The 25,381-nt window shown below is 48.9% G+C and overlaps 2 protein-coding genes across 2 annotated transcripts in view; one reads left to right on the top strand and one right to left on the bottom strand.

The window, feature by feature from the left end:
* The window catches only part of LOC141085496 (ferritin, lower subunit), a 48,750-nt gene extending 29,839 nt beyond the window's left edge, over window positions 1-18,911 (bottom strand). The window contains exon 1 of the mRNA XM_073570908.1: window positions 18,773-18,911. Within this exon, the coding sequence (XP_073427009.1) occupies window positions 18,773-18,775 (3 nt within the window). The 5' untranslated portion in view covers window positions 18,776-18,911. The remainder of the gene's footprint in view (window positions 1-18,772) is intronic.
* Window positions 18,912-19,040: 129 nt separating this feature from the next.
* LOC141085495 (uncharacterized) lies at window positions 19,041-24,021 on the top strand. Its single transcript, XM_073570906.1, has 3 exons — window positions 19,041-19,310; window positions 20,130-21,220; window positions 22,305-24,021. Exons 2-3 carry the CDS (start codon window positions 20,141-20,143, stop codon window positions 22,530-22,532), a joined length of 1,308 nt encoding a protein of 435 aa, XP_073427007.1. The 5' UTR covers window positions 19,041-19,310; window positions 20,130-20,140; the 3' UTR covers window positions 22,533-24,021.
* Window positions 24,022-25,381: the final 1,360 nt, after the last annotated feature.

Genomic DNA, 25,381 nt, shown 5'->3' with positions numbered 1-25,381 from the left:
CGGTACCTTCAGGAAAAAGATCTCATACGGGCTTCAGAACCTTCAGGAAAAAGATCTCATACGGGCACGGTACCTTCAGGAATAAGATCTCATACGGACAGGTACCTTCAGGAAAAAGATCTCATACAGACAACGGTACATTCAGGAATAAGATCTCATAAGGGCACGGTACCTTGAATTATGACGAACACAATAATATTTTCCATACAATTCTACTATGTTATATTCAAGATCTTAAAAAAAAAGTTTGGTCTTTAGAAGGTATAAAATGAGTTCAATACAACCTCAGGTGAAGAACACCACATGACGAATTACACTGGGTTATCATTTATTTAACAAAAAATAGACTTAAATGTAGAAACAGTGTGTGAAAAATTAAAGGGGTTCTCCAGTGACAACAAGCTCCAGTCTACAGGAAGCGTTATCCCCTTTAGAATAGAGCGGAGATGCACATGCTCAAATGCTGCTCCACTCATTCCATATGAGGCAGCCATGCAGGGTTTAGGTTCGAAGCTGTAGTGGATGGTGAGATATGGAGCCTGAAAGTCACAAGTTCAAAACAGTGTTACCCTTTTGCCCCTCAGTGTACACAAATTGTTTTCCTGAGTTTCTAATCTATTATTCATAGATTACTGAGTAATTGCATTACACTATTCATCTAGGGATTCCTATCTGTGGGGGGTTTGTTATCGTAATACACAAGAGTGTAGACAATGCAATTCATTTCATTGCAATGCAATTACCTCCAAGTGATGCAAACACTCTGCAACAATGGTTGAAAAGAGAGAAAGAAGCAGCTTTCAGACTTAGATGATGCATTCACCATACAATAATTTAAAAAGACCAAAATAGATCCTCAGAAAGAAAGAAACAGAGTAAGGATACCGTTACACTTAGCTATGCACCAGCGATCCCGACAATGATATGGATCGCTGGTGTATCGCTAAGTGGTCGCTAGTGAGCTGCCACACAGGCAGATCTCACCAGCGACATAGCAGCGGTCGGGGGTTGCTACTTACCTGTCAGACGCAGTGATCCTGATGTCCTCCCGCCCGCGTCCACGCGCCGCTCATCGGCGCCACAGGAAGCCCAGCAGAAAGCTGACGACGAGAAATGGTCCAGGACGTTTTCGTGCGATCAGCGATAACCAGCGGGGGAGTCGGTCGGAGGTAAGTATCACATGTAGCGATATCGCTAGCAATATCACTATAACGTCACAAAAAACAGTGACGTTACAACGATATTGCTAGCGATATCGCTATGTGTAATGGGCCCTTTGGCCAGTTTCACAATTGCGTTCCTTGGAGCTGCGCACGGCCGCCGCTAAGCTCCGCCCCTGCCACGCCTCCTCTGGTCAGCTCCGCCTATGGGCGCATGACGCTGCATGTGACCTGCGCACGGCCTGCATACCCAATGCTAAAGATAGGGTACGCAGGCCGCATGCAGCGTCATGCGCCTATAGGCGAACCTGACCAGAGGAGGCGCGGCAGGGGGCGGAGCTTAGCGACGGCCATGCGCAGCTCCAAGGAACGCAAGTGTGAAACCAGCCTAAGCTGCCTTTTTCTCTATGGTTTCATTTTTTGCTTTTCTTTTTTAATTTCAAATCTCCTGCTGTAAGGATAAATTATATCTATTATATCTATTAGCGAAATGTTACGTTAGTCAATGGAAATATCTATTTTCATTCTCATTATTTTAATTTAAGCATTGATTTAAAAAAGAGACAGAAAAAAGGAAGATGAGGAGAAATGAGAGAGATTGTGATTATGGAAAAGGAAGGGAAGAGGAAGGCAAGGATAAGTTCCACAAACTGGTTAGAAGGAAGGGAAAGAAAAGGAAAAGAAGGTGCTATGGAAAGGAAAATAAAGAAAAGATGGAAACTGAAAAAAGATCATTTCAACACTGTTAAATCACGGGAAATCTGTAGAAAATATCATTCAGAAATGTCTTAAGTTCTAATATGTTGACTTATGACTTGCCCAAGATACATGTCTTGAGGCTGCAAGTGGGCTCCAAACTCCTGCACCATCACCAAATATGACACTAACTATGACAGTAATCTATAACAGGGAATCAAATGATTGTTTCTGTCCACGGCCCGTGTGAACATGTCTGCCGATCAGGTCACAAATGCTTCTTTCTGATTTGATCAGATCATTTATGTAGACGTTTAATCTTTGACGGCAGCACATCACTCTATGTAATCTGTGATGTGCTGCTGACAAGGATGAGCGTGCATGCGAAAAACTATTGCACACAACTTGTCGTCGTTCATCTATGTACAATGCCAACACAAGATTCTTGTAAATGGAGCTAGAAAAGCGTTGTCCAACTTATTTCTGATCAGGACATATTTGGGCAGAAAATGGACCTGAAGGAATCAAGTAAGTCTGGATTTCAGAGATAGCAGTCGCACCAGTCCCTGGTCTCGGAGGGAACCCAAGGGTTTGTAAGAACACCAGATACCAGAAAACCAGACGGGGGCAACAGAAGGGGCTAAGAAGAGAGATGTTGTACTGATTATTATTTATACATGTGTTGTGTAGGAAAGTCTTTTATAAAAATGTAACTGTATGCGGTGTGGAATGCAGAAGCCGCTCCTGCACGTTCTCACATGACTGACATCTGAACTTTGCTGCATTGTTCAATTACAACTCACAACGTGACAATCTGCACAGCTCTACTCTATAGTCATGAGAGGTGAGCAGTATAGAGAGGTGAGCAGTATTGAGGGGTGAGCAGTATAAAGGGATGCGCAATATAGAGTGGTGAGCAGTATATATGGGTGAGCAATATAGAGGGATAAGCAGTGTAGAGGGCTAAGCAGTGTAGAGTGGTGAGCAGTATAGATGAGTGAGCAGAAACCGGAGCACCCGGAGGAAACCCACGCAAACACGGGGAGAACATACAAACTCCTTGCAGATGTTGTCCTTGGTGGGATTCGAACCCAGGACCCCAGCGCTGCAAGGCTGCAGCGCTAACCACTGAGCCACCGTGCTGCCCCTGTATCCGTCTGCTATCAATGGTATGTCCCCTGGCTGCAATACCATCATCACCCATCTTTCCTGAACCTCAATCACCCCTGTATCTGTCTGCTATCAATGCTTTATATGTCCTTTTGGATCTATTTTTTTTTCCTTCCTGACTTCTAATTAATCCCCTCCTGTGTCTGTGACCAGTCTCCCTGATGCCCCTCCCTCCTGTTCTCACCTGGCCTGTTTGATGTGCAGTTAAGTTGCTATAAATTCAGTCAGTGGTCTGTCTTGACCTTGGTCTGTCTCTATTAGGGATGTCTCCTTAAGGATAACAATAGAAATATGCCAGAAATGAGCCAGCAGTGAACAGAAGGTACGACTAACCACTGTGCTGTTTTAAAATATACTAAATTTCTTTCTCTTTTCTCCACAATTACTCTTACCATGCTGACATATGGCGAAGGCGTGGTACAGTTCATGATCCAAAGCATACCACATCATCTGTTAAACACGGCGGAGGCAGTGTGATGGCTTGGGCATGCATGGCTGCCAGTGGCACTGGGTCACTAGTGTTTATTGATGATGTGACACAGGACAGAAGCAGCCGAATGAATTCTGAAGTATTCAGAGCTATACTGTGTGCTCAGATCCAGCCAAATGCAGCCAAACTGATTGGTCGTCGTTTCATACTACAGATGGACAATGACCCAAAATATAAAGCCAAAGCAACCCAGGAGTTTATTAAAGCAAAGAAGTGGAATATTCTTGAATGGCCAAGTCAGTCACCTGATCTCAACCCAATTGAGCATGCATTTCACTTGTTAAAGACTAAACTTCAGTCAGAAAGGCCCACAAACAAACAGCAACTGAAAACCACCGCAGTGAAGGCCTGGCAGAACATCAAAAAGGAGGAAACACAGCGTCTGGTGATGTCCATGAGTTCAAGACTTTAGGCAGTCATTGCCAACAAAGGGGTTTTCAACCAAGTGCTAGAAATGAACATTTTATTTACAATTATTTAATCTGTCCAATTACTTTTGGTTCCTTTAAAAACAGGGTGGCACATGTTAAGGAGCTGAAACTCCTAAACCCTTCATCCAATTTTAATGTGGATACCCGCAAATGAAAGCTGAAAGTCTGAACTTCATCAGCATCTGAAATGTTTTGATTAAAATTCATTGTGGCAATGTCTAGAACCAAAATTAGAAAAATGTTGTCTCTGTCCAAATATATATGGACCTAACTGTATATGTGTGCGTGGGGCTATATAATATATATATATATATATATATATATATATATACACACACACACATACATGTAGCTTTGATGCCATGAAAGGAGGGGGGCCCAGACACAGTTCTTGCACAGGGGCCCCAAGCTGCCAGTGTGCGCCCCTGTCGCTCCTCACACAACCGCCTCCAAGACTTCTCCCGAATAGCCTCTATCCTCTGGAATGCCTTGCCCCAACACGTCCGACTATCAACCACACTCAGATTTTTCAGACGGAACCTGAAAACCCATTTCTTCAGGAAAGCCTACAGCCTGCAATGATCCCCGCTGCCTCCTCACCACTACTGGAGCTACCGCCTCATCAACACCTGCATCTGTAATTTGTATGTAACCCCTTCTCATGTACAGCACCATGGAATCAATGGTGCTATATAAATAAATAATAATAATACAGAGGGGTAAGCAGTGTAGAGGGGTGAGCAGTGTAGAGGGGTGAGTAGTGTAGAGGGATGTGTATTATAGAGGAGTGAGCATAATAGAGATTTGATCAGTAATAAGGGGTGAGCAGTGTGGACACGTGAGCAGTATAGAGGGGAGAGCAGTATTGAGTGGTGAGCAGTATAGAGGGGTGATCACTGTATAGGGATGAGTGATGTAGACAAGTGATCAGCGTAGAGAGGTGAGCAGTATAGAAGGGTGAGCAGTATAGAAGGGTTAGGAGTACAGAGGGGTGAGCAGTGTAGAGGGGTGAGCAGTATTGAGTGGTATGCAGTATGGAGGGGTGAGCAGTATAGAGGGGTGAGCAGTATCTATCACAATTAATGACATCACGCTTTCCCCTATACCGGAAGTCTGCTGCCTCAGAGTAACCTTTGACTCTGCCCTGTCCTTCAAACCGTACATCCAAGCTCTTTCTACCTCCTGTCGCCTCCAGATAAAAATATTTCCACAATCCGTCCTTTCCTCAACCCTCAATCTACTAAAATGCTTGTGTACGCCCTCATCATCTCCCGCCTCGACTACTGCAACATCCTTTTATGTGGTCTCCCTGCTAACACCCTTGCACCTCTCCATTCCATCCTTAACTCTGCTGCCCAACTAATTCATCTTTCTCCTCGCTACTCCTCTGCTTCTCCCCTCTGCAAATCTCTTCACTGGCTCCCATTCCCTCAGCGCATCCAGTTCAAATTACTAATACTGACCTACAAGGCCATCTGTAACCTGTCTCCCCCATATGTCTCTGAACTAATCTCCTGATACCTTCTCTCACGTAATCTCCGTTCCTCCCAAGACCTCCTTCTCTCCTCCACACTTATTTGCTCCTCACCCAACCGCCTCCAAGACTTCTCCCGGATAGTCACTATCCTCTTGAATTCTTTGCCCCAACATGTCCGACTATCAACCACATTTGGATCCTCAGACGGAACCTGAAAACCCACCTCTTCAACAAAGCCTACAGCCTGCAATGACCCCGCTACCTCCTCACCACTACCGGAGATATCACCTCAACCAACACCGGAACTGCTGAAACCCCCCAACCTACTGTCTCCTTCCCCAACATCCTGTAGCATGTAAGCCTGAAAGAGCAGGGTTCTCTCCCCTCTGTATCAATCTGTCATTGTTAGTTTGTTCACTGTAAGGGTACCGTTACACCTAGCGATGCACCAGCGATCCCGACCAGCGATATGACGCGGTCAGGATCGCTGGTGCATCGCTAGTGAGCTGCCACACAGGCAGATCTCACCACCAGCGACATCGCTGGGGACGGGGATCGCTACTTACCTGTCAGACGCGGCGATCCTGACGTCCTCCCGCCCGCATCCACGCATCGCTTGTCGGCGCCACAGGAGGCGCCGCAGGAAGTGACCGACGAGGAATGGTCCAGGAGCTTCTCGCGCGATCAGCGATAACCAGCGGGGGAGCCGGTCGGAGGTAAGTATCACATGCAGCGATATCGCTAGCAATATCGCTGCAACGTCACAAAATCGGTGACTTTACAGCGATATTGCTAGCGATATCGCAGTGTGTAACGGGGGCTTAAGTGATATCTGTAATTTGTATGTAACCCCTTCTCATGTACAGCACCATGGAATCAATGGTGCTATAGAAATAAATAATAATAATAATGAGTGATGTAGACAGGTGATCAGTGTAGAGAGGTGAGTAGTATAGAGAGGTTAGCAGAGTAGAGTTATTTAGGGTGAACAGTATAGAGGGTTAGCAATATAGAGCGGTATGTAGGAGGTGAGCGGTATATAGAGGTGAGCAGTACAGAGACCATGACCCCTGCACCCTCTATCGCTGACACCCTTTACTTTGAGCAGCCTGGAGTTGGCGATGCCCCTGTATAATGACCACTGTACACTGCTTTACACTTTTTTGCCATCTAAAGACGTTTGTGTCACCCTCTGAAGCTGGACAATTCCGCCAAACTCAACAGATCGGTAGTGGAGAAAAAATGTGCCCAATCAAGTGTACCATAGAGGGGAGAAACATTAAGACCCTTCCCAGAAAAGACCCCAGGATTTGATCTGCTGCACTCGGCAGTGGCTGCCACACAGTGAATGGAGTCGTGCTATCCAGCTGTTCAATGTTTACATCCAGCCGCCACCGGAGCTAATAAGAGCAGACTGGTGGGTGCCGGGTGTTGGACCCCAATACTCTGATATTGATGAGTTACCCTCTTCGTCAGGGACGAAGAGGGGTGACACCCCTTGAAACGCGTCAGATTTGTGCCCTATCGCGCACCTGTCCTTGCTTCCCTGTGAAGCCACAGAAGCTCCGCCCCACGCTGCAACCCTCAGCAGCACTACCGGCCGGAGCGCGCGAGGTGTCGGCATCCTCCACGAGCTGACTGATTGCCAGCATCTCCACCGCTCACCAGCATCACCCAGCCTGCTCATCCGAGCACCAGGCTGCACAAGTAAGCGTACCGCACGCAGCATCCAGTCTTTAGAGAGATCTATTTTAACCCCCAATATAATCTCCGGTGGCTCCACGAATTGAGCCGTCATCACCTTAAACCCACACATGCTGCCTCTGCTTATACCGCAGTAAGTTTATAACATATGTGGTCCAACATATACTGTATACTCCAGTTTTGGGCATTATACCCATTAATGATTGTGTCATCCCCTTAAGCCTAACTTCTCTACCAAAGCACACCGACAGACAGCGCTCTGATTTCTGCCCCCTTGTTACAACCTGTACCCATCATTTTTTCCCAGGGGATTTTTTCCGGACATTAAGATCCATTAGTAAGTACTGCTATCCCTAAGCTAACACATTGTTATTATACAAGCATATTCTTTCATCATTATTTTCTTTTATAATTCTCATTACTGTTATTCCATTAGCATCATCTACAAACAGATGAAACACAGATTTGTTTCTTGAATAAGCTCTACACCAACTCAATTACCGAGTGAGTATTCAGCTATTATTTTTTCTTACTATCTCAGTACAGAGCGGTGATTCGTTATTATAAATTTCAGTAACTGTTGGACAAGCAAAGAAACATTTCTTGTTCTAAAAGGCGGAAAGTGACTTGCCCATACGTGGTTACAATGGATAAAGAGATCGAAATGTAAGCAGATCCTTCCCCCTTCCTGCTCACCCCTTTAAGTGTTTATAGTGGCCGACCTGAGTCACATAACAATGTTCCTGGAAACATCCATGTGATATGTGCTTTGCATACACATATTTGCCTGAGCTAAGTCCAGCGCACACAGACCTTTGGGTTCATGGAAACTACAGCCCATGTCTTAGTTAATGGGGCCTATTTAATAATAATAATAAGATTCCTGAAATCTTACAAGTTTTGCTGATACTGTAAAAGGCTGTTTTTATTTGCATGAAAAAAATGCTGCAAAAAATGCAACGTGCGTACATAGTCGTGCTACAGCACTCTATGTATAGCATTTTTTCTTTTTACAGTGTCCTCCCTTATTACACAGAGCGTTTTTTTTCCTTTTGATATTAACCCCGTTTACATTACACAATGAGTCGTAAGTGTTTTGAATCATAACAATTATCATCTCGTGTTGTAAGAATTCCTATTATGGCGAACAATATCGAGATGCAATGACATGGAAACCGTACAATAAGGACGTACACATTGTATCTTACCTTGTGGTCAAAGAGCAGCTCAAAACCTGTTCTTTCTCACATCCTAATTAGTCTACATCCACATCCTGTCCAGGTGGTATCCCCCCTAATGGTTGTGAAACAATGGGACATGTCTTGTGGTTTCAGGGGTCTTTGTACTTTAAGATCCTGTAAATATTGATCGGAGTCTCCTGATTAACATTAAGTGTTCGCTAGTGAGCTGCCACATAGGCAGATCTCACCAGCGACATCGCTGGGGACGGGGGTCGCTACTTACCTGTCAGACACGGCGATCCTGCGTCCTCCCGCCCGGCTCCACGCGTTGCTCGTCGTCACAGCAGGAGGCGCCGCAGGAAGCTGACGACGAGAAACAGTCATGAACGTTCTCGCGCGATCAGCGATAACCAGCGGGGGAGCCGGTCGTAGGTAAGTATCACACACAGATATATCGCTAGCAATATCGCTACAACGTCACTAGTTATAGCGATATTGCTAGCGATATCTCTTAGTGTGACAGGCCCTTAAGGCTATGTTTAAACACAGAGTTTTTTGCAGGAACTTTCTGAAATCTTGTGGCTTTCGCTGGTACTGTAAAAAGCCATACCGCAGAAATACCGAGCTCCCATAACAGAGACAAAAAAAAGAACAGGCGAACACGTAGAGAATAGACTTTAAAAAAGGCGCAAATGGAAAGATGAATATGATGCAGAGAAAAAAAGGATTATTTGCGTTTTTTTGCAACTTTTTTTAAGCAAATTAGCTTTTTTAAAGTATGGTGGTTGTCTCTCTGTTAGGGGGCTCCGTGTCTCTCTGTTACAGGGTCTCGGTATTTCTGCGATATGGTGGCTGTGTCTCTATTATGGGGTCTCAGTGTTTCTGCGGTATGGGGGCAGTGTCTCTATTATGGGGTCTCGGTGTTTCTGTGGTATGGTGGCTGTGTCTCTATTATGGGGCCTCCGTGTCTCTCTGTTACGGGGTATCGGTATTTCTGCGGTATGGTGGTTGTCTCTGTTAGGGGGCTCCGTGTCTCTCTGTTACGGGGTCTCGGTGTTTCTGCGGTATGGTGGCTGTGTCTCTATTATGGGGGCTCCATGTCTCTCTGTTACGGGTTCTCTGTGTTTCTGCGGTATGGTGACTGTCTCTATTATGGGGGCTCCATGTCTCTCTGTGTTACAGGGTCTCGGTGTTTCTGCGGTATGGGGGCTCCGTGTCTCTCTGTTATGGGGGCTCGATATTTCTGCAGTATGGTGGCTGTGTCTCTATTATGGGGGCTCCGTGTCTCTCTCTGTTACGGGGTCTTGGTATTTCTGCGGAATGGTGACTGTGTCACTATTATGGGGGCTCCGTGGTCTCGGTGTTTCTGCGGTATGGTGGCTGTGTCTCTATTATGGAGGCTCCATGTCTCTCTGTTACGGGGGGTCTCAGTGTTTCTGCGGTATGGTGGCTGTGTCTCTATTATGGGGGCTCCGTGTCTCTCTGTTACGGGGTCTCGGTGTTTCTGCGGTATGGGGGCTCCATGTCTCTCTGTGTTACGGGGTCTCGGTGTTTCTGCGGTATGGGGGCTCCGTGTCTCTCTGTTAGGGGGGCTGAGTCTCCCTGTTAGGGGGGCTCCGTGTCTCTCTGTGATACGGGGTCTCGGTATTTCTGCGGTATGGTGGCTGTGTCTCTATTATAGGGCTCCGTGGTCTCGGTATTTCTGCGGTATGGGGGCAGTGTCTCTATTATGGGGTCTCGGTGTTTCTGTGGTATGGGGGCTCCGTGTCTCTCTGTGTTATGTGGTCTCGGTGTTTCTGCGGTATGGGGGCAGTGTCTCTATTATGAGGTCTCGGTGTTTCTGCGGAATGGGGGCAGTGTCTCTATTATGGGGTCTCGGTGTTTCTGCGGTATGGGGGCAGTGTCTCTATTATGGGGTCTCGGTGTTTCTGCGGTATGGGGGCTGTGTTTCTATTATGTGGTCTCGGTGTTTCTGCGGTATGGGGTCTCGGTGTTTCTGCGGTATGGGGTCTCGGTGTTTCTGCGGGATGGGGGCTGTGTCTCTATTATGGGGTCTCGGTGTTTCTGCGGTATGGGGGCAGTGTCTCTATTATGGGGTCTCGGTGTTTCTGCGGTATGGGGGCTGTGTCTCTATTATGTGGTCTCGGTGTTTCTGCGGTATGGGGGCTGTGTCTCTATTATGTGGTCTCGGTGTTTCTGCGGTATGGGGGCAGTGTCTCTATTATTGGGTCTCTGTGTTTCTGCGGTATGGGGGCAGTGTCTCTATTATGGGGTCTCGGTGTTTCTGCGATATGGGGGCAGTGTCTCTATTATGGGGTCTCGGTGTTTCTGCGGTATGGGGGCTGTGTCTCTATTATGGGGTCTCAGTGTTTCTGCGGTATGGGGGCAGTGTCTCTATTATGGGGTCTCGGTGTTTCTGCGGTATGGGGGCAGTGTCTCTATTATGGGGTCTCGGTGTTTCTGCGGTATGGGGGCAGTGTCTCTATTATGGGGTCTCGGTGTTTCTGCGGTATGGGGGCTGTGTCTCTATTATGGGGTCTCGGTGTTTCTGCGGTACGGGGGCTGTGTCTCTATTATGGGGTCTCGGTGTTTCTGCGGTACGGGGGCTGTGTCTCTATTATGGGGTCTCGGTGTTTCTGCGGTATGGGGGCAGTGTCTCTATTATGGGGTCTCGGTGTTTCTGCGGTATGGGGGCAGTGTCTCTATTATGGGGTCTCGGTGTTTCTGCGGTATGGGGGCAGTGTCTCTATTATGGGGTCTCGGTGTTTCTGCGGTATGGGAGCTGTGTCTCTATTATGGGGTCTCGGTGTTTCTGCGGTATGGGGGCAGTGTCTCTATTATGGGGACTCGGTGTTTCTGCGGTATGGGGGCAGTGTCTCTATTATGGGGTCTCAGTGTTTCTGCGGTACGGGGGCTGTATCTCTATTATGGGGTCTCGGTGTTTCTGCGGTACGGGGCAGTGTCTCTATTATGGGGTCTCGGTGTTTCTGCGGTACGGGGGCAGTGTCTCTATTATGGGGTCTCGGTGTTTCTGCGGTATGGGGGCAGTGTCTTTATTATGGGGTCTCGGTGTTTCTGCGGTATGGGGGCAGTGTCTCTATTATGGGGTCTCGGTGTTTCTGCTGTATGGGTGCAGTGTCTCTATTATGGGGTCTCGGTGTTTCTGCGGTATGGGGGCAGTGTCTCTATTATGGGGTCTCTGTGTTTCTGCGGTATGGGGGCAGTGTCTCTATTATGGGGTCTCGGTGTTTCTGCGGTATGGGGGCTGTGTCTCTATTATGGGGTCTCGGTGTTTCTGCGGTATGGGGGCAGTGTCTCTATTATGGGGTCTCGGTGTTTCTGCGGTATGGGGGCAGTGTCTCTATTATGGGGTCTCGGTGTTTCTGCGGTATGGGGGCTGTGTCTCTATTATGGGGACTCGGTGTTTCTGCGGTACGGGGGCAGTGTCTCTATTATGGGGTCTCGGTGTTTCTGCTGTATGGGTGCAGTGTCTCTATTATGGGGTCTCGGTGTTTCTGCGGTATGGGGGCAGTGTCTCTATTATGGGGTCTCTGTGTTTCTGCGGTATGGGGGCAGTGTCTCTATTATGGGGTCTCGGTGTTTCTGCGGTATGGGGGCTGTGTCTCTATTATGGGGTCTCGGTGTTTCTGCGGTATGGGGGCAGTGTCTCTATTATGGGGTCTCGGTGTTTCTGCGGTATGGGGTCTGTGTCTCTATTATGGGGACTCTGTGTTTCTGCGGTATGGGGGCAGTGTCTCTATTATGGGGTCTCGGTGTTTCTGCGGTATGGGGGCTGTGTCTCTATTATGGGGTCTCGGTGTTTCTGCGGTATGGGGGCAGTGTCTCTATTATGGGGTCTCGGTGTTTCTGCGGTATGGGGGCAGTGTCTCTATTATGGGGTCTCGGTGTTTCTGCGGTATGGGGGCTGTGTCTCTATTATGGGGTCTCGGTGTTTCTGCGGTATGGGGGCTCTCTCTATTATGGGGTCTCGGTGTTTCTGCGGTATGGGGGCAGTGTCTCTATTATGGGGACTCGGTGTTTCTGCGGTATGGGGGCAGTGTCTCTATTATGGGGTCTCGGTGTTTCTGCGGTATGGGGGCAGTGTCTCTATTATGGGGTCTCGGTGTTTCTGAGGTACGGGGGCAGTGTCTCTATTATGGGGTCTCGGTGTTTCTGAGGTACGGGGGCTGTGTCTGTATTATGGGGACTCGGTGTTTCTGCGGTATGGGGGCAGTGTCTCTATTATGGGGACTCGGTGTTTCTGCGGTATGGGGGCTGTGTCTCTATTATGGGGTCTCGGTGTTTCTGCGGTATGGGGGCAGTGTCTCTATTATGGGGTCTCGGTGTTTCTGCGGTATGGGGGCTGTGTCTCTATTATGGGGTCTCGGTGTTTCTGCGGTACGGGGGCAGTGTCTCTATTATGGGGTCTCGGTGTTTCTGCGGTATGGGGGCTGTGTCTCTATTATGGGGTCTCGGTGTTTCTGCGGTATGGGGGCTGTCTCTATTATGGGGTCTCGGTGTTTCTGCGGTATGGGGGCAGTGTCTCTATTATGGGGACTCGGTGTTTCTGCGGTATGGGGGCAGTGTCTCTATTATGGGGTCTCGGTGTTTCTGCGGTATGGGGGCAGTGTCTCTATTATGGGGTCTCGGTGTTTCTGAGGTACGGGGGCAGTGTCTCTATTATGGGGTCTCGGTGTTTCTGAGGTACAGGGGCTGTGTCTGTATTATGGGGACTCGGTGTTTCTGCGGTATGGGGGCAGTGTCTCTATTATGGGGACTCGGTGTTTCTGCGGTATGGGGGCTGTGTCTCTATTATGGGGTCTCGGTGTTTCTGCGGTATGGGGGCAGTGTCTCTATTATGGGGTCTCGGTGTTTCTGCGGTATGGGGGCTGTGTCTCTATTATGGGGTCTCGGTGTTTCTGCGGTACGGGGGCTGTGTCTCTATTATGGGGTCTCGGTGTTTCTGCGGTACGGGAGCAGTGTCTCTATTATGGGGTCTCGGTGTTTCTGCGGTATGGGGGCAGTGTCTCTATTATGGGGGTCTCGGTGTTTCTGCGGTATGGGGGCAGTGTCTCTATTATGGGGTCTCGGTGTTTCTGCGGTATGGGGGCAGTGTCTCTATTATGGGGTCTCGGTGTTTCTGCGGTATGGGGGCTGTGTCTCTATTATGGGGTCTCAGTGTTTCTGCGGTATGGGGGCAGTGTCTCTATTATGGGGTCTCGGTGTTTCTGCGGTATGGGGGCAGTGTCTCTATTATGGGGTCTCGGTGTTTCTGCGGTATGGGGGCAGTGTCTCTATTATGGGGTCTCGGTGTTTCTGCGGTATGGGGGCTGTGTCTCTATCATGGGGTCTCGGTGTTTCTGCGGTACGGGGGCTGTGTCTCTATTATGGGGTCTCGGTGTTTCTGCGGTATGGGGGCAGTGTCTCTATTATGGGGTCTCGGTGTTTTTGCGGTATGGGGGCAGTGTCTCTATTATGGGGTCTCGGTGTTTCTGCGGTATGGGGGCAGTGTCTCTATTATGGGGTCTCGGTGTTTCTGCGGTATGGGGGCAGTGTCTCTATTATGGGGTCTCGGTGTTTCTGCGGTATGGGAGCTGTGTCTCTATTATGGGGTCTCGGTGTTTCTGCGGTATGGGGGCAGTGTCTCTATTATGGGGACTCAGTGTTTCTGCGGTATGAGGGCAGTGTCTCTATTATGGGGTCTCAGTGTTTCTGCGGTACGGGGGCTGTGTCTCTATTATGGGGTCTCGGTGTTTCAGCGGTATGGGGGCTGTCTCTATTATGGGGTCTCGGTGTTTCTGCGGTATGGGGGCAGTGTCTCTATTATGGGGACTCGGTGTTTCTGCGGTATGGGGGCAGTGTCTCTATTATGGGGTCTCGGTGTTTCTGCTGTATGGGTGCAGTGTCTCTATTATGGGGTCTCGGTGTTTCTGCGGTATGGGGGCAGTGTCTCTATTATGGGGTCTCTGTGTTTCTGCGGTATGGGGGCAGTGTCTCTATTATGGGGTCTCGGTGTTTCTGCGGTATGGGGGCTGTGTCTCTATTATGGGGTCTCGGTGTTTCTGCGGTATGGGGGCAGTGTCTCTATTATGGGGTCTCGGTGTTTCTGCGGTATGGGGGCAGTGTCTCTATTATGGGGTCTCGGTGTTTCTGCGGTATGGGGGCTGTGTCTCTATTATGGGGACTCTGTGTTTCTGCGGTATGGGGGCAGTGTCTCTATTATGGGGTCTCGGTGTTTCTGCGGTATGGGGGCTGTGTCTCTATTATGGGGTCTCGGTGTTTCTGCGGTATGGGGGCAGTGTCTCTATTATGGGGTCTCGGTGTTTCTGCGGTATGGGGGCAGTGTCTCTATTATGGGGTCTCGGTGTTTCTGCGGTATGGGGGCTGTGTCTCTATTATGGGGTCTCGGTGTTTCTGCGGTATGGGGGCTGTCTCTATTATGGGGTCTCGGTGTTTCTGCGGTATGGGGGCAGTGTCTCTATTATGGGGACTCGGTGTTTCTGCGGTATGGGGGCAGTGTCTCTATTATGGGGTCTCGGTGTTTCTGCGGTATGGGGGCAGTGTCTCTATTATGGGGTCTCGGTGTTTCTGAGGTACGGGGGCAGTGTCTCTATTATGGGGTCTCGGTGTTTCTGAGGTACGGGGGCTGTGTCTGTATTATGGGGACTCGGTGTTTCTGCGGTATGGGGGCAGTGTCTCTATTATGGGGACTCGGTGTTTCTGCGGTATGGGGGCTGTGTCTCTATTATGGGGTCTCGGTGTTTCTGCGGTATGGGGGCAGTGTCTCTATTATGGGGTCTCGGTGTTTCTGCGGTATGGGGGCAGTGTCTCTATTATGGGGTCTCGGTGTTTCTGCGGTACGGGGCAGTGTCTCTATTATGGGGTCTCGGTGTTTCTGCGGTATGGGGGCTGTGTCTCTATTATGGGGTCTCGGTGTTTCTGCGGTATGGGGGCTGTCTCTATTATGGGGTCTCGGTGTTTCTGCGGTATGGGGGCAGTGTCTCTATTATGGGGACTCGGTGTTTCTGCGGTATGGGGGCAGTGTCTCTATTATGGGGTCTCGGTGTTTCTGCGGTATGGGGGCAGTGTCTCTATTATGGGGTCTCGGTGTTTCTGAGGTACGGGGGCAGTGTCTCTATTATGGGGTCTCGGTGTTTCTGAGGTACAGGGGCTGTGTCTGTATTATGGGGACTCGGTGTTTCTGCGGTATGGGGGCAGTGTCTCTATTATGGGGACTCGGTGTTTCTGCGGTATGGGGGCTGTGTCTCTATTATGGGGTCTCGGTGTTTCTGCGGTATGGGGGCAGTGTCTCTATTATGGGGTCTCGGTGTTTCTGCGGTATGGGGGCTGTGTCTCTATTATGGGGTCTCGGTGTTTCTGCGGTACGGGGGCTGTGTCTCTATTATGGGGTCTCGGTGTTTCTGCGGTACGGGAGCAGTGTCTCTATTATGGGGTCTCGGTGTTTCTGCGGTATGGGGGCAGTGTCTCTATTATGGGGGTCTCGGTGTTTCTGCGGTATGGGGGCAGTGTCTCTATTATGGGGTCTCGGTGTTTCTGCGGTATGGGGGCAGTGTCTCTATTATGGGGTATCGGTGTTTCTGCGGTATGGGGGCTGTGTCTCTATTATGGGGTCTCAGTGTTTCTGCGGTATGGGGGCAGTGTCTCTATTATGGGGTCTCGGTGTTTCTGCGGTATGGGGGCAGTGTCTCTATTATGGGGTCTCGGTGTTTCTGCGGTATGGGGGCTGTGTCTCTATTATGGGGTCTCAGTGTTTCTGCGGTATGGGGGCTGTGTCTCTATTATGGGGTCTCGGTGTTTCTGCGGTATGGGGGCTGTCTCTATTATGGGGTCTCGGTGTTTCTGCGGTATGGGGGCAGTGTCTCTATTATGGGGACTCGGTGTTTCTGCGGTATGGGGGCAGTGTCTCTATTATGGGGTCTCGGTGTTTCTGCGGTATGGGGGCAGTGTCTCTATTATGGGGTCTCGGTGTTTCTGAGGTACGGGGGCAGTGTCTATTATGGGGTCTCGGTGTTTCTGAGGTACGGGGGCTGTGTCTGTATTATGGGGACTCGGTGTTTCTGCGGTATGGGGGCAGTGTCTCTATTATGGGGACTCGGTGTTTCTGCGGTATGGGGGCAGTGTCTCTATTATGGGGTCTCGGTGTTTCTGCGGTACGGGGGCAGTGTCTCTATTATGGGGTCTCGGTGTTTCTGCGGTATGGGGGCTGTGTCTCTATTATGGGGTCTCGGTGTTTCTGCGGTATGGGGGCTGTCTCTATTATGGGGTCTCGGTGTTTCTGCGGTATGGGGGCAGTGTCTCTATTATGGGGACTCAGTGTTTCTGCGGTATGGGGGCAGTGTCTCTATTATGGGGTCTCGGTGTTTCTACGGTATGGGGGCAGTGTCTCTATTATGGGGTCTCGGTGTTTCTGAGGTACGGGGGCAGTGTCTCTATTATGGGGTCTCGGTGTTTCTGAGGTACGGGGGCTGTGTCTGTATTATGGGGACTCGGTGTTTCTGCGGTATGGGGGCAGTGTCTCTATTATGGGGACTCGGTGTTTCTGCGGTATGGGGGCTGTGTCTCTATTATGGGGTCTCGGTGTTTCTGCGGTATGGGGGCAGTGTCTCTATTATGGGGTCTCTGTGTTTCTGCGGTATGGCGGCAGTGTCTCTATTATGGGGTCTCGGTGTTTCTGCGGTACGGGGGCAGTGTCTCTATTATGGGGTCTCTGTGTTTCTGCGGTATGGCGGCAGTGTCTCTATTATGGGGTCTCGGTGTTTCTGCGGTACGGGGGCTGTGTCTCTATTATGGGGACTCGGTGTTTCTGCGGTATGGGGGCTGTCTCTATTATGGGGTCTCGGTGTTTCTGCGGTATGGGGGCAGTGTCTCTATTATGGGGTCTCGGTGTTTCTGCAGTATGGGGGCAGTGTCTCTATTATGGGGTCTCGGTGTTTCTGCGGTATGGGGGCTGTGTCTCTATTATGGGGTCTCGGTGTTTCTGCGGTATGGGGGCTGTGTCTCTATTATGGGGTCTCGGTGTTTCTGCGGTATGGGGGCTGTCTCTATTATGGGGTCTCGGTGTTTCTGCGGTATGGGGGCAGTGTCTCTATTATGGGGACTCGGTGTTTCTGCGGTATGGGGGCAGTGTCTCTATTATGGGGTCTCGGTGTTTCTGCGGTATGGGGGCAGTGTCTCTATTATGGGGTCTCGGTGTTTCTGAGGTACGGGGGCAGTGTCTCTATTATGGGGTCTCGGTGTTTCTGAGGTACGGGGGCTGTGTCTGTATTATGGGGACTCGGTGTTTCTGCGGTATGGGGGCAGTGTCTCTATTATGGGGACTCGGTGTTTCTGCGGTAAGGGGGCAGTGTCTCTATTATGGGGTCTCGGTGTTTCTGCGGTACGGGGGCAGTGTCTCTATTATGGGGTCTCGGTGTTTCTGCGGTATGGGGGCTGTGTCTCTATTATGGGGTCTCGGTGTTTCTGCGGTATGGGGGCTGTCTCTATTATGGGGTCTCGGTGTTTCTGCGGTATGGGGGCAGTGTCTCTATTATGGGGACTCAGTGTTTCTGCGGTATGGGGGCAGTGTCTCTATTATGGGGTCTCGGTGTTTCTACGGTATGGGGGCAGTGTCTCTATTATGGGGTCTCGGTGTTTCTGAGGTACGGGGGCAGTGTCTCTATTATGGGGTCTCGGTGTTTCTGAGGTACGGGGGCTGTGTCTGTATTATGGGGACTCGGTGTTTCTGCGGTATGGGGGCAGTGTCTCTATTATGGGGACTCGGTGTTTCTGCGGTATGGGGGCTGTGTCTCTATTATGGGGTCTCGGTGTTTCTGCGGTATGGGGGCAGTGTCTCTATTATGGGGTCTCTGTGTTTCTGCGGTATGGCGGCAGTGTCTCTATTATGGGGTCTCGGTGTTTCTGCGGTACGGGGGCAGTGTCTCTATTATGGGGTCTCTGTGTTTCTGCGGTATGGCGGCAGTGTCTCTATTATGGGGTCTCGGTGTTTCTGCGGTACGGGGGCTGTGTCTCTATTATGGGGTCTCGGTGTTTCTGCGGTATGGGGGCAGTGTCTCTATTATGGGGTCTCAGTGTTTCTGCGGTATGGGGGCTGTGTCTCTATTATGGGGTCTCGGTGTTTCTGCGGTATGGGGGCTGTGTCTCTATTATGGGGGCTCCGTGTCTCTCTGTGTTATGGGGTCTCGGTGTTTCTGCGGTATGGGGGCTGTGTCTCTATTATGGGGTCTCGGTGTTTCTGCGGTATGGGGGCTGCGTCTCTATTATGGGGTCTCGGTGTTTCTGCGGTATGGGGGCTGTGTCTCTATTATGGGGTCTCGGTGTTTCTGCGGTATGGGGGCAGTGTATCTCTGTTAGGGGGCGCTGTGTCTCTCTGTGTTCTGAGGTAAGACACGAGCTATAAGATCTTATCTCCACACGTCAGACATGGAGGTTTTTCTACTCCTCACCATGACTGATATTAGTCGATCACAACCGTAAAGTGAGACCTCGGCTTTCCCCTGGAAATCACATCCAAACTCCGGTCATTTCTCGTCATTTCTTCATTCTCCTCACGTCACCGTTACGATATGTAGCACGTGATATTTCCGTCCCGTCTCCTTGGTAACAAGGGCTCTCCCCACTATCGTACGAGCCGCACGTCACGTAATTTCCCGACGACCACGCCTCCTGCTCGCTCATTGGTCCGTTCGGAATCCTATATAAGCACCGCTCCGCTGCTCTTTCGTCATTTAACGCCTGAATCACAAACACGACGATAAGAGACCCGTAGCGTCCCGATGACCAGGCATGGCCGACACTGATAGCTGCCCTCCGCACAGTCGCCGCCTCTCCCTAATGTGCTGTGTCCTGAGCAAGAGACTAGTCGGAAGAGCTGAAGTGCGACCCGCCGCTGCCTTCCACCGGAATATTCAGGAGCCTCCCGCCCAGGTGACCGCCGCTAACTTCTGCTGGAGCGCCGTGGTGTCAGGCTGACAGCGCCTTCTGGTATGTATGCGAGGTATTGCTGGGATTTGTAGTACTCCTGACCGGATGTGACTTGTGTTTAGGTTCTGGGGTTGTTACAAATCGGTGACGTGACTGTTTACTTCCTATGGGGCTGATGTGCGCTCATTCATTGATGTTAGGGTGTGTCCCTTTACGTAGGGCAAGTAATGGGGGTGGAACAAGTTGCCCCTTCTCCACATGATGACCTGACTGCTGGGGCCTGCACTGACAATGTGGCCCTCTTATCCCTGGCAGTGACTGCTGCTCCATTTATTTTCTATGGGGCTACTGGGCTTGGTTTTTCAGTAGCCCCCATAGAGCTAGGGCTGTGGTACGGAATACACTACTGTTCCACTGTAATGGGGATCAGTGTTCCCCACTGTGGTCGCTGGGGGTCCTGTGGGTAGAACACCTGATGACGCCATTTCATAGCGGAACTTCACTCATATCTGGGTAAGGTGTGCCAATGACTCCTTACCTTTCTATAGCAGAAGTGAATGGCACGTCTGGCTGGGTCACGTGTGACTGGCACATGCTGCACTGGTGTAGTCCAGGCTGTGATAAGTACTCATAACTGTGGTAACACGGGTGACTGAGCCATTATTCCCCCTCTGACCCCAGATTTGTATAGCACTTCTGTCTGATCACTCACAACCCACCAGACTGCCTGTAATCCAGAAAATGCCAGTCTGAGTGTAGGTTAATAAACTAGGGTGGTCTCGGCGCTCTGTTCTCTCAGGGACCTTTGTCTGGCTCTATTCATACATTGCTCACGACCCTTTTCTAACTTGCCCCTTTTATTTTAATTTTTTTTTATAGTATTTTACAGAATGGGACTGGACAACCTAAACTTCTCCTTATACTGGAAAAACTTGACTTCTCCGAGCCGCTGGCATAGAGGCACGGCTTCTCAGTTTGACATCCTGAAGGATCATCCACAGTTGCCGGCTGTCCTCGCAGACTTTGGGTCAGACGTGGTTTTAGTCACAATGGCCGCCAGGATCGTGCATACCATTATTTCCCTGGGCAAGAACTTGCTGCAGAAGCGCACCTTGTACTGGACAATGCTCCCTCACATATTCTTGAGCAAGGCTTTGCGTGCCGTCGTGGAGCTGTGCTGGAGTGTTCTAGACGCTCTGTTACCACTTCTGATGAGCATGTATGTTTACAAGAGGGTGGCCATGTCTAGAAGTGAGCAGCCAATGAATATGGTCACTAAGTGTCACTGGGAAGGTCCGATGGAGCTGGAGAAGATGATGGATGGGGAGATCTGCAGTTTAACTATGGAGACGGCAGAAGACATCACAAAGGAGGTGGACAGTGAATGTGAGCAGATGTTGAAGGAACAGCTTGTAACATCTTGTACCAACTCAGTCATGTCCATGGTCTGCATGCCAACCAATGAGATGGACTCCTTCAAGGAGTCTGAAATGGACAGTGTTAAAGGTTTAGATGTCTCACAAGAAGAGATCTCTATGGACAGCGGTATGCAAGAGTCCTGGACTCCAGGGTCCAAGTGTGAAGAGGACCTCGGTGCAGAAAGTGATTGGTCTGACGAGGACTCTTGGGATGAAGAGAGTAATTCATGCCAGGAAGACAATGATGACCTGTGGGCATCCTTCTGTTGCACCGATCCGTATAATCCGCTCTCTTTTGCCATGCCTACAAAAGGTCCCAAGCGGTCAAATAAAGAGGTCTCCATTGAAAGTGGTAAAACACAACAGATCCTGGGTAACTTGGACTGTACTGAAGCTCGTGATGTCAAAATGGAGTGTGGGACTGTTACTGAAAAACCAAAACTGAAGACTAAGCTGTGTAAGAAACCAGTGCTGTCTGGATACAAGTCTACTCACAAGTGCACGCTGCCCAAGCAAGAGACCAAGGAGGAAGCGGACCACAGCGCCAAGAAAGTAAGTGATAAGATATAGTAGGTGTGATCCTCCAAAGTAAACTGTTGGGAGGCTTGCTTTGCCCCTTTTTTCACTTATCCGCCTAATTTGGGCATCTTGGGAGTGAGGGGGGAATTTAAGCACCTTAATGTGTCTGCCACACCCCTTTGTACCTAAAGGCCCCGTCACACACAGCGATATCGCTGATTTTGTGACACCACAGCGATATCGCTGTGTGACATGTATCAGCGACCGGCCCCCCTGCTGGGTATTTCTGATCGCGCACGAACATCCTGGGCCAGTTTCTGATCATTGGTCTCCCGCTGGCCAGCACGCATTGCTGCGAGAGCTGGTTTCCAATGTCAACAGCAGGAATCTAAGAGCTGTGGGGCTCTTATGTACCTGCTGTTTACGTTGGATACCAGATTGCTCGCTGGCCCTGATCGCTTGTGGGTCTGTCTGTGACAGCTCACCAGCGATCAGCTAACTATGTCCCAGCGATCCCATCCACGTGGGATCGCTGGGACACTGATGCATGTAATGGGGCCTTTATTTGACCACAGATGGCTCAATTTGTGTACGTAGGGATGGTAGTCATCTCATGACCCGGTAACGGCATTGGGGTGCTGTATACCCATCTGACAGCATTCTCTCAAACTCTTGAGGGTTGAGTAAGCAGACCCCCTCTGCGTACAGGAAAGGTGGTGGCCAAAAATATACTATATTCAGTCCCTGATGTCTTTGCTGTGAGATAACTAGAGCAAGTCAGGGAAGAAATTCATTTTTTTTTTTTTTTTTTTTTTCTACCTGGGGACTAGTCTTGGCGCTGAGATCTAAAGTTTCAGGTCGTTGCATAAGGTCTCGTGAGGCATGATGCCATCTTCTGAAAACAATTAGGTGATGGATGGGAGAAGTCAGGGAGTAGACAGTTGGGCGATGGCCACGTGACTGTGGCCATCATCATGACTTGACTCATTAATGGTGTAATGACTAATTATCGCATGGTGTGGCCTGTCCTCCCCAGAGACTCATAGCCCTGCTATGTATAGACTCTGATAATTAAGTTTTATTCTATAACTTGAATCTTTAACCCCTTCTATTTCAGGTGCGCTTCTCATCCAAAGTTACCGTCCACCCTATCATTACCTGGAGCTTTGCTCACAGAATGGCCCGGAAAGGACCATGGGAAGTGTACGCCCGAGATCGCAGCCGCTTCCAAAGACGTATCGCCGAGACAGAGGCTGCCATTGGCTTTTGTCTGAAACCTCATCACAGAGAAAACATCTGGGCTGGATTATTTGCAAACTCCACGTATCCAGTTATGGACATGTAAACTCTTCTGTCAGATTTGGGATTTTCTATTTCTTTTTGCACTCATCTGTAGTAATCTTTTACTTTGCACTGGGTCTGGGTAGGAAGTTCAGTTCTGACAGTATTATTGGGAGATCTTATTCATTAGTGGATGGCTTGAGGCTATGTTCACACTTAGTGTAACTCTCGCGGAAATTACTGTGAATTCTGAATTCCGTGGGAAAAAACGCATTTTAAATTCCTGCAACTTTCCTGTGGAAAAACTAGCATTTTGCAAGTGTAATTAGCTTGCAGAATGGAAGCATCACTTGGAGAACTGATTGACAGCTTGGTCACACTAATCAAACATGGTGTTTGACGAGTGACCAACTTTTTACTATTGAGGCTGCCTATGCGGCATCAATGGTAAAAAGATAGGATGTAAAAAATATTGTTGTTCTTGCCTTCCGGCAGCCTTCCCGCCTCTCTCCACGCTCCCAGTAATCCTTTGCGAGAATTACCGCGATGACATCCGTTCTCGTGGGATCGCGACGTCTCGCGAATGACCGTGAGATCGGATGTCATCGCTCACAAAGGATTACTGGGACCGGGAGCATGGAGACAGGCGGGAAGGCTGTGCGGGTGATAATTTTTTTTTTTTTTTTTTTTAATCCTATTTTTTACAGGGATATTGTACCCAGAGGACAGTCTCAACAAATGTTCTGCTTGCTTTTCGCATGGTGTGCACAGCCACATGCGGAAAGTAAGCAGAACAATGCATTCATATGGGTGTGGGATTGCCGCGATTCTGCTAAATTAATGAGCATGAAGCGATTCCGCCGCAGTAAAAACCGCAGAATTAGCACAGCATTGTGGAATCCCATGGGATGCTTATTTTTTGCGACAAAATCGTGCAGTTAAAACCGCCACAAAAACACCACGTGTGAACATAGCCTGAAAGTGTTATTTATTTTGCATTAACTCCATGTACATGTGTGCCAGAAAGCACCAAAATGTGACCTATTTTATGTTCTGATTACCCAGAAATGTTACTGATCATATCCCAATACAATGCAAAAAAAAAAAAGGCACATCATTTACTAGCGAAGTGGCTCAGGGAGTGGCCTTGTCTGCATCTACCTCACCCTGCCCGTACTTGGGCCATTACATGGGCATTGCTGTAACGTGTGTTGAAATTTAACAAATGGCAGCTCCAAACAGATGGACATTTGCAGTAATGTACTCCAAATTCCTGGGATCAGCAGTAAATCTGACCACTATCCACTTTGTTTCCTAAGAAAGTTGTCACAAATCACCTGTGCCAAACTGCATTTTTTCTACTCCAGAAAACTCAAATATTGTACCCCTCATGTATAATCTCTCCAATCTATTTGTATAAGCCCTATGTAGCAATGATTGTTTGCTGTGCCCCCTACTGGGGAGATTTATAATTGGTTGCTTCTCTTCGGTTAGGAAGGTTTGCAACGTTTTATTGTTTTAGTTTATAAATAAATATTTTTGTTATCCTGTTATGGTGATTTATTATAGTCTGTCCCTTGGATGCTCAAGGCCATTTCTGACTTTCGTCTCTACACTGATTTGGTTTCCTTAATGGTTTGTGTGGCCTTTATGCTTTAAGTGTCTTGTTTATTACTAGTCATGAGGCTTGGTCAGTGCTACACAGATGTGCTGCAGTTCCTGAGTGTTGAGCCAAGACATCCAGTCCAGCATGTAGCACTCCTCTTTGACTACATATGGTGTCTGCTGGGGGCTAGCCGACTGTGGCATTGGGCATATCCTGGGGGGTGGCTGGCTGTCTGCAGCACTACAACCTGCACAAAGGTCCTGAGGAAGAGCAATGTGGCATCTGATAAAGAGCGCTAGGGATATGGCTGCTGGCATGGGAATTTCAAAGCTTTAGAGATGTGACACTTTGGCATGAGGTTCTGAACCTGCTTGTCCCAAGGGGGATTAAAGCTTCAGTTTTTTGTAAAACCGAATATACAAGTGACCAGTAAGGCGTTAAGTCAATGTCCGCATCGGTCGCGAGTCTGGATAAGCCTTAATCTCTAGTGGAAGCAATAAGATATAGTATGCAGGAACAGTGAGCTGTCAAGGGGAATCTGCAAAAAGTCCCCTAAACCCCACTTATAAGGACTTGGCCCCTATAAACATTGTCACTCCTGTTAGTATAGGTTTTTAGTGGTTTAGTTGCAACACTAAAATTTGATATGCAAATAAAGCTTTGGTGTACTAGCTATAAAAGCAAGCACTGTCTTAAAGGGGGATAACCACCTCAAAGATCCTACTCCAATTAATAGGTGTGGTAATATTAGGAAATGCCTCCAGTTAGAAATGTTGTTTTTCTGACATGCTAGGATTCCTCATGTGTAGGCATTGCTGGATCTTGGGTATCCTTGGTTAAGACCACTTATGGTGACAGGCATCCATGTTACAACCACTAACAACTAGCTAACTAAGGGCCTGCACATGAGGAAAGAGGACTAATGACTCAAACTATATACTACATTTCTAATTGGAGGTATTTGCTATTACATACTACACATTGGCACAGGATCTTGGAGATGGAAATGTCCCATTTATTTTGCAAAGCCACTAATTCAGTTAATTGTGGCTCCTGGCTGCAAAATTGAGACCACCAGCCTGACTCTGGCATTGACTCCATGCGAGTGGTTAGCATAGGTCAGACTGGCTGTAGCAGTCACACCTATTCTTGATTAATGAATACTGGGAAGGCAACTAGAGCAGGAGAGACCATTGAAAATTACAAACTATTCTGCAATGTTCCCAACCTAAAACTTCATGGAGTGTATGTTTTAAAGTGTGGTATGTTCACACTGGCTATTTACCTTACCAAACCTAACAAAATGA

The sequence above is a fragment of the Dendrobates tinctorius genome, unplaced genomic scaffold (genome assembly GCF_039654945.1).
Source record: "Dendrobates tinctorius isolate UK_male_01 unplaced genomic scaffold, ASM3965494v1 ptg000028l, whole genome shotgun sequence".
Classification (NCBI taxonomy): Eukaryota; Metazoa; Chordata; class Amphibia; order Anura; family Dendrobatidae; genus Dendrobates; species Dendrobates tinctorius.
The sequence above is the reverse complement of the archived record's forward strand: the minus strand, read 5'-3'. Positions and strand labels throughout refer to the sequence as shown.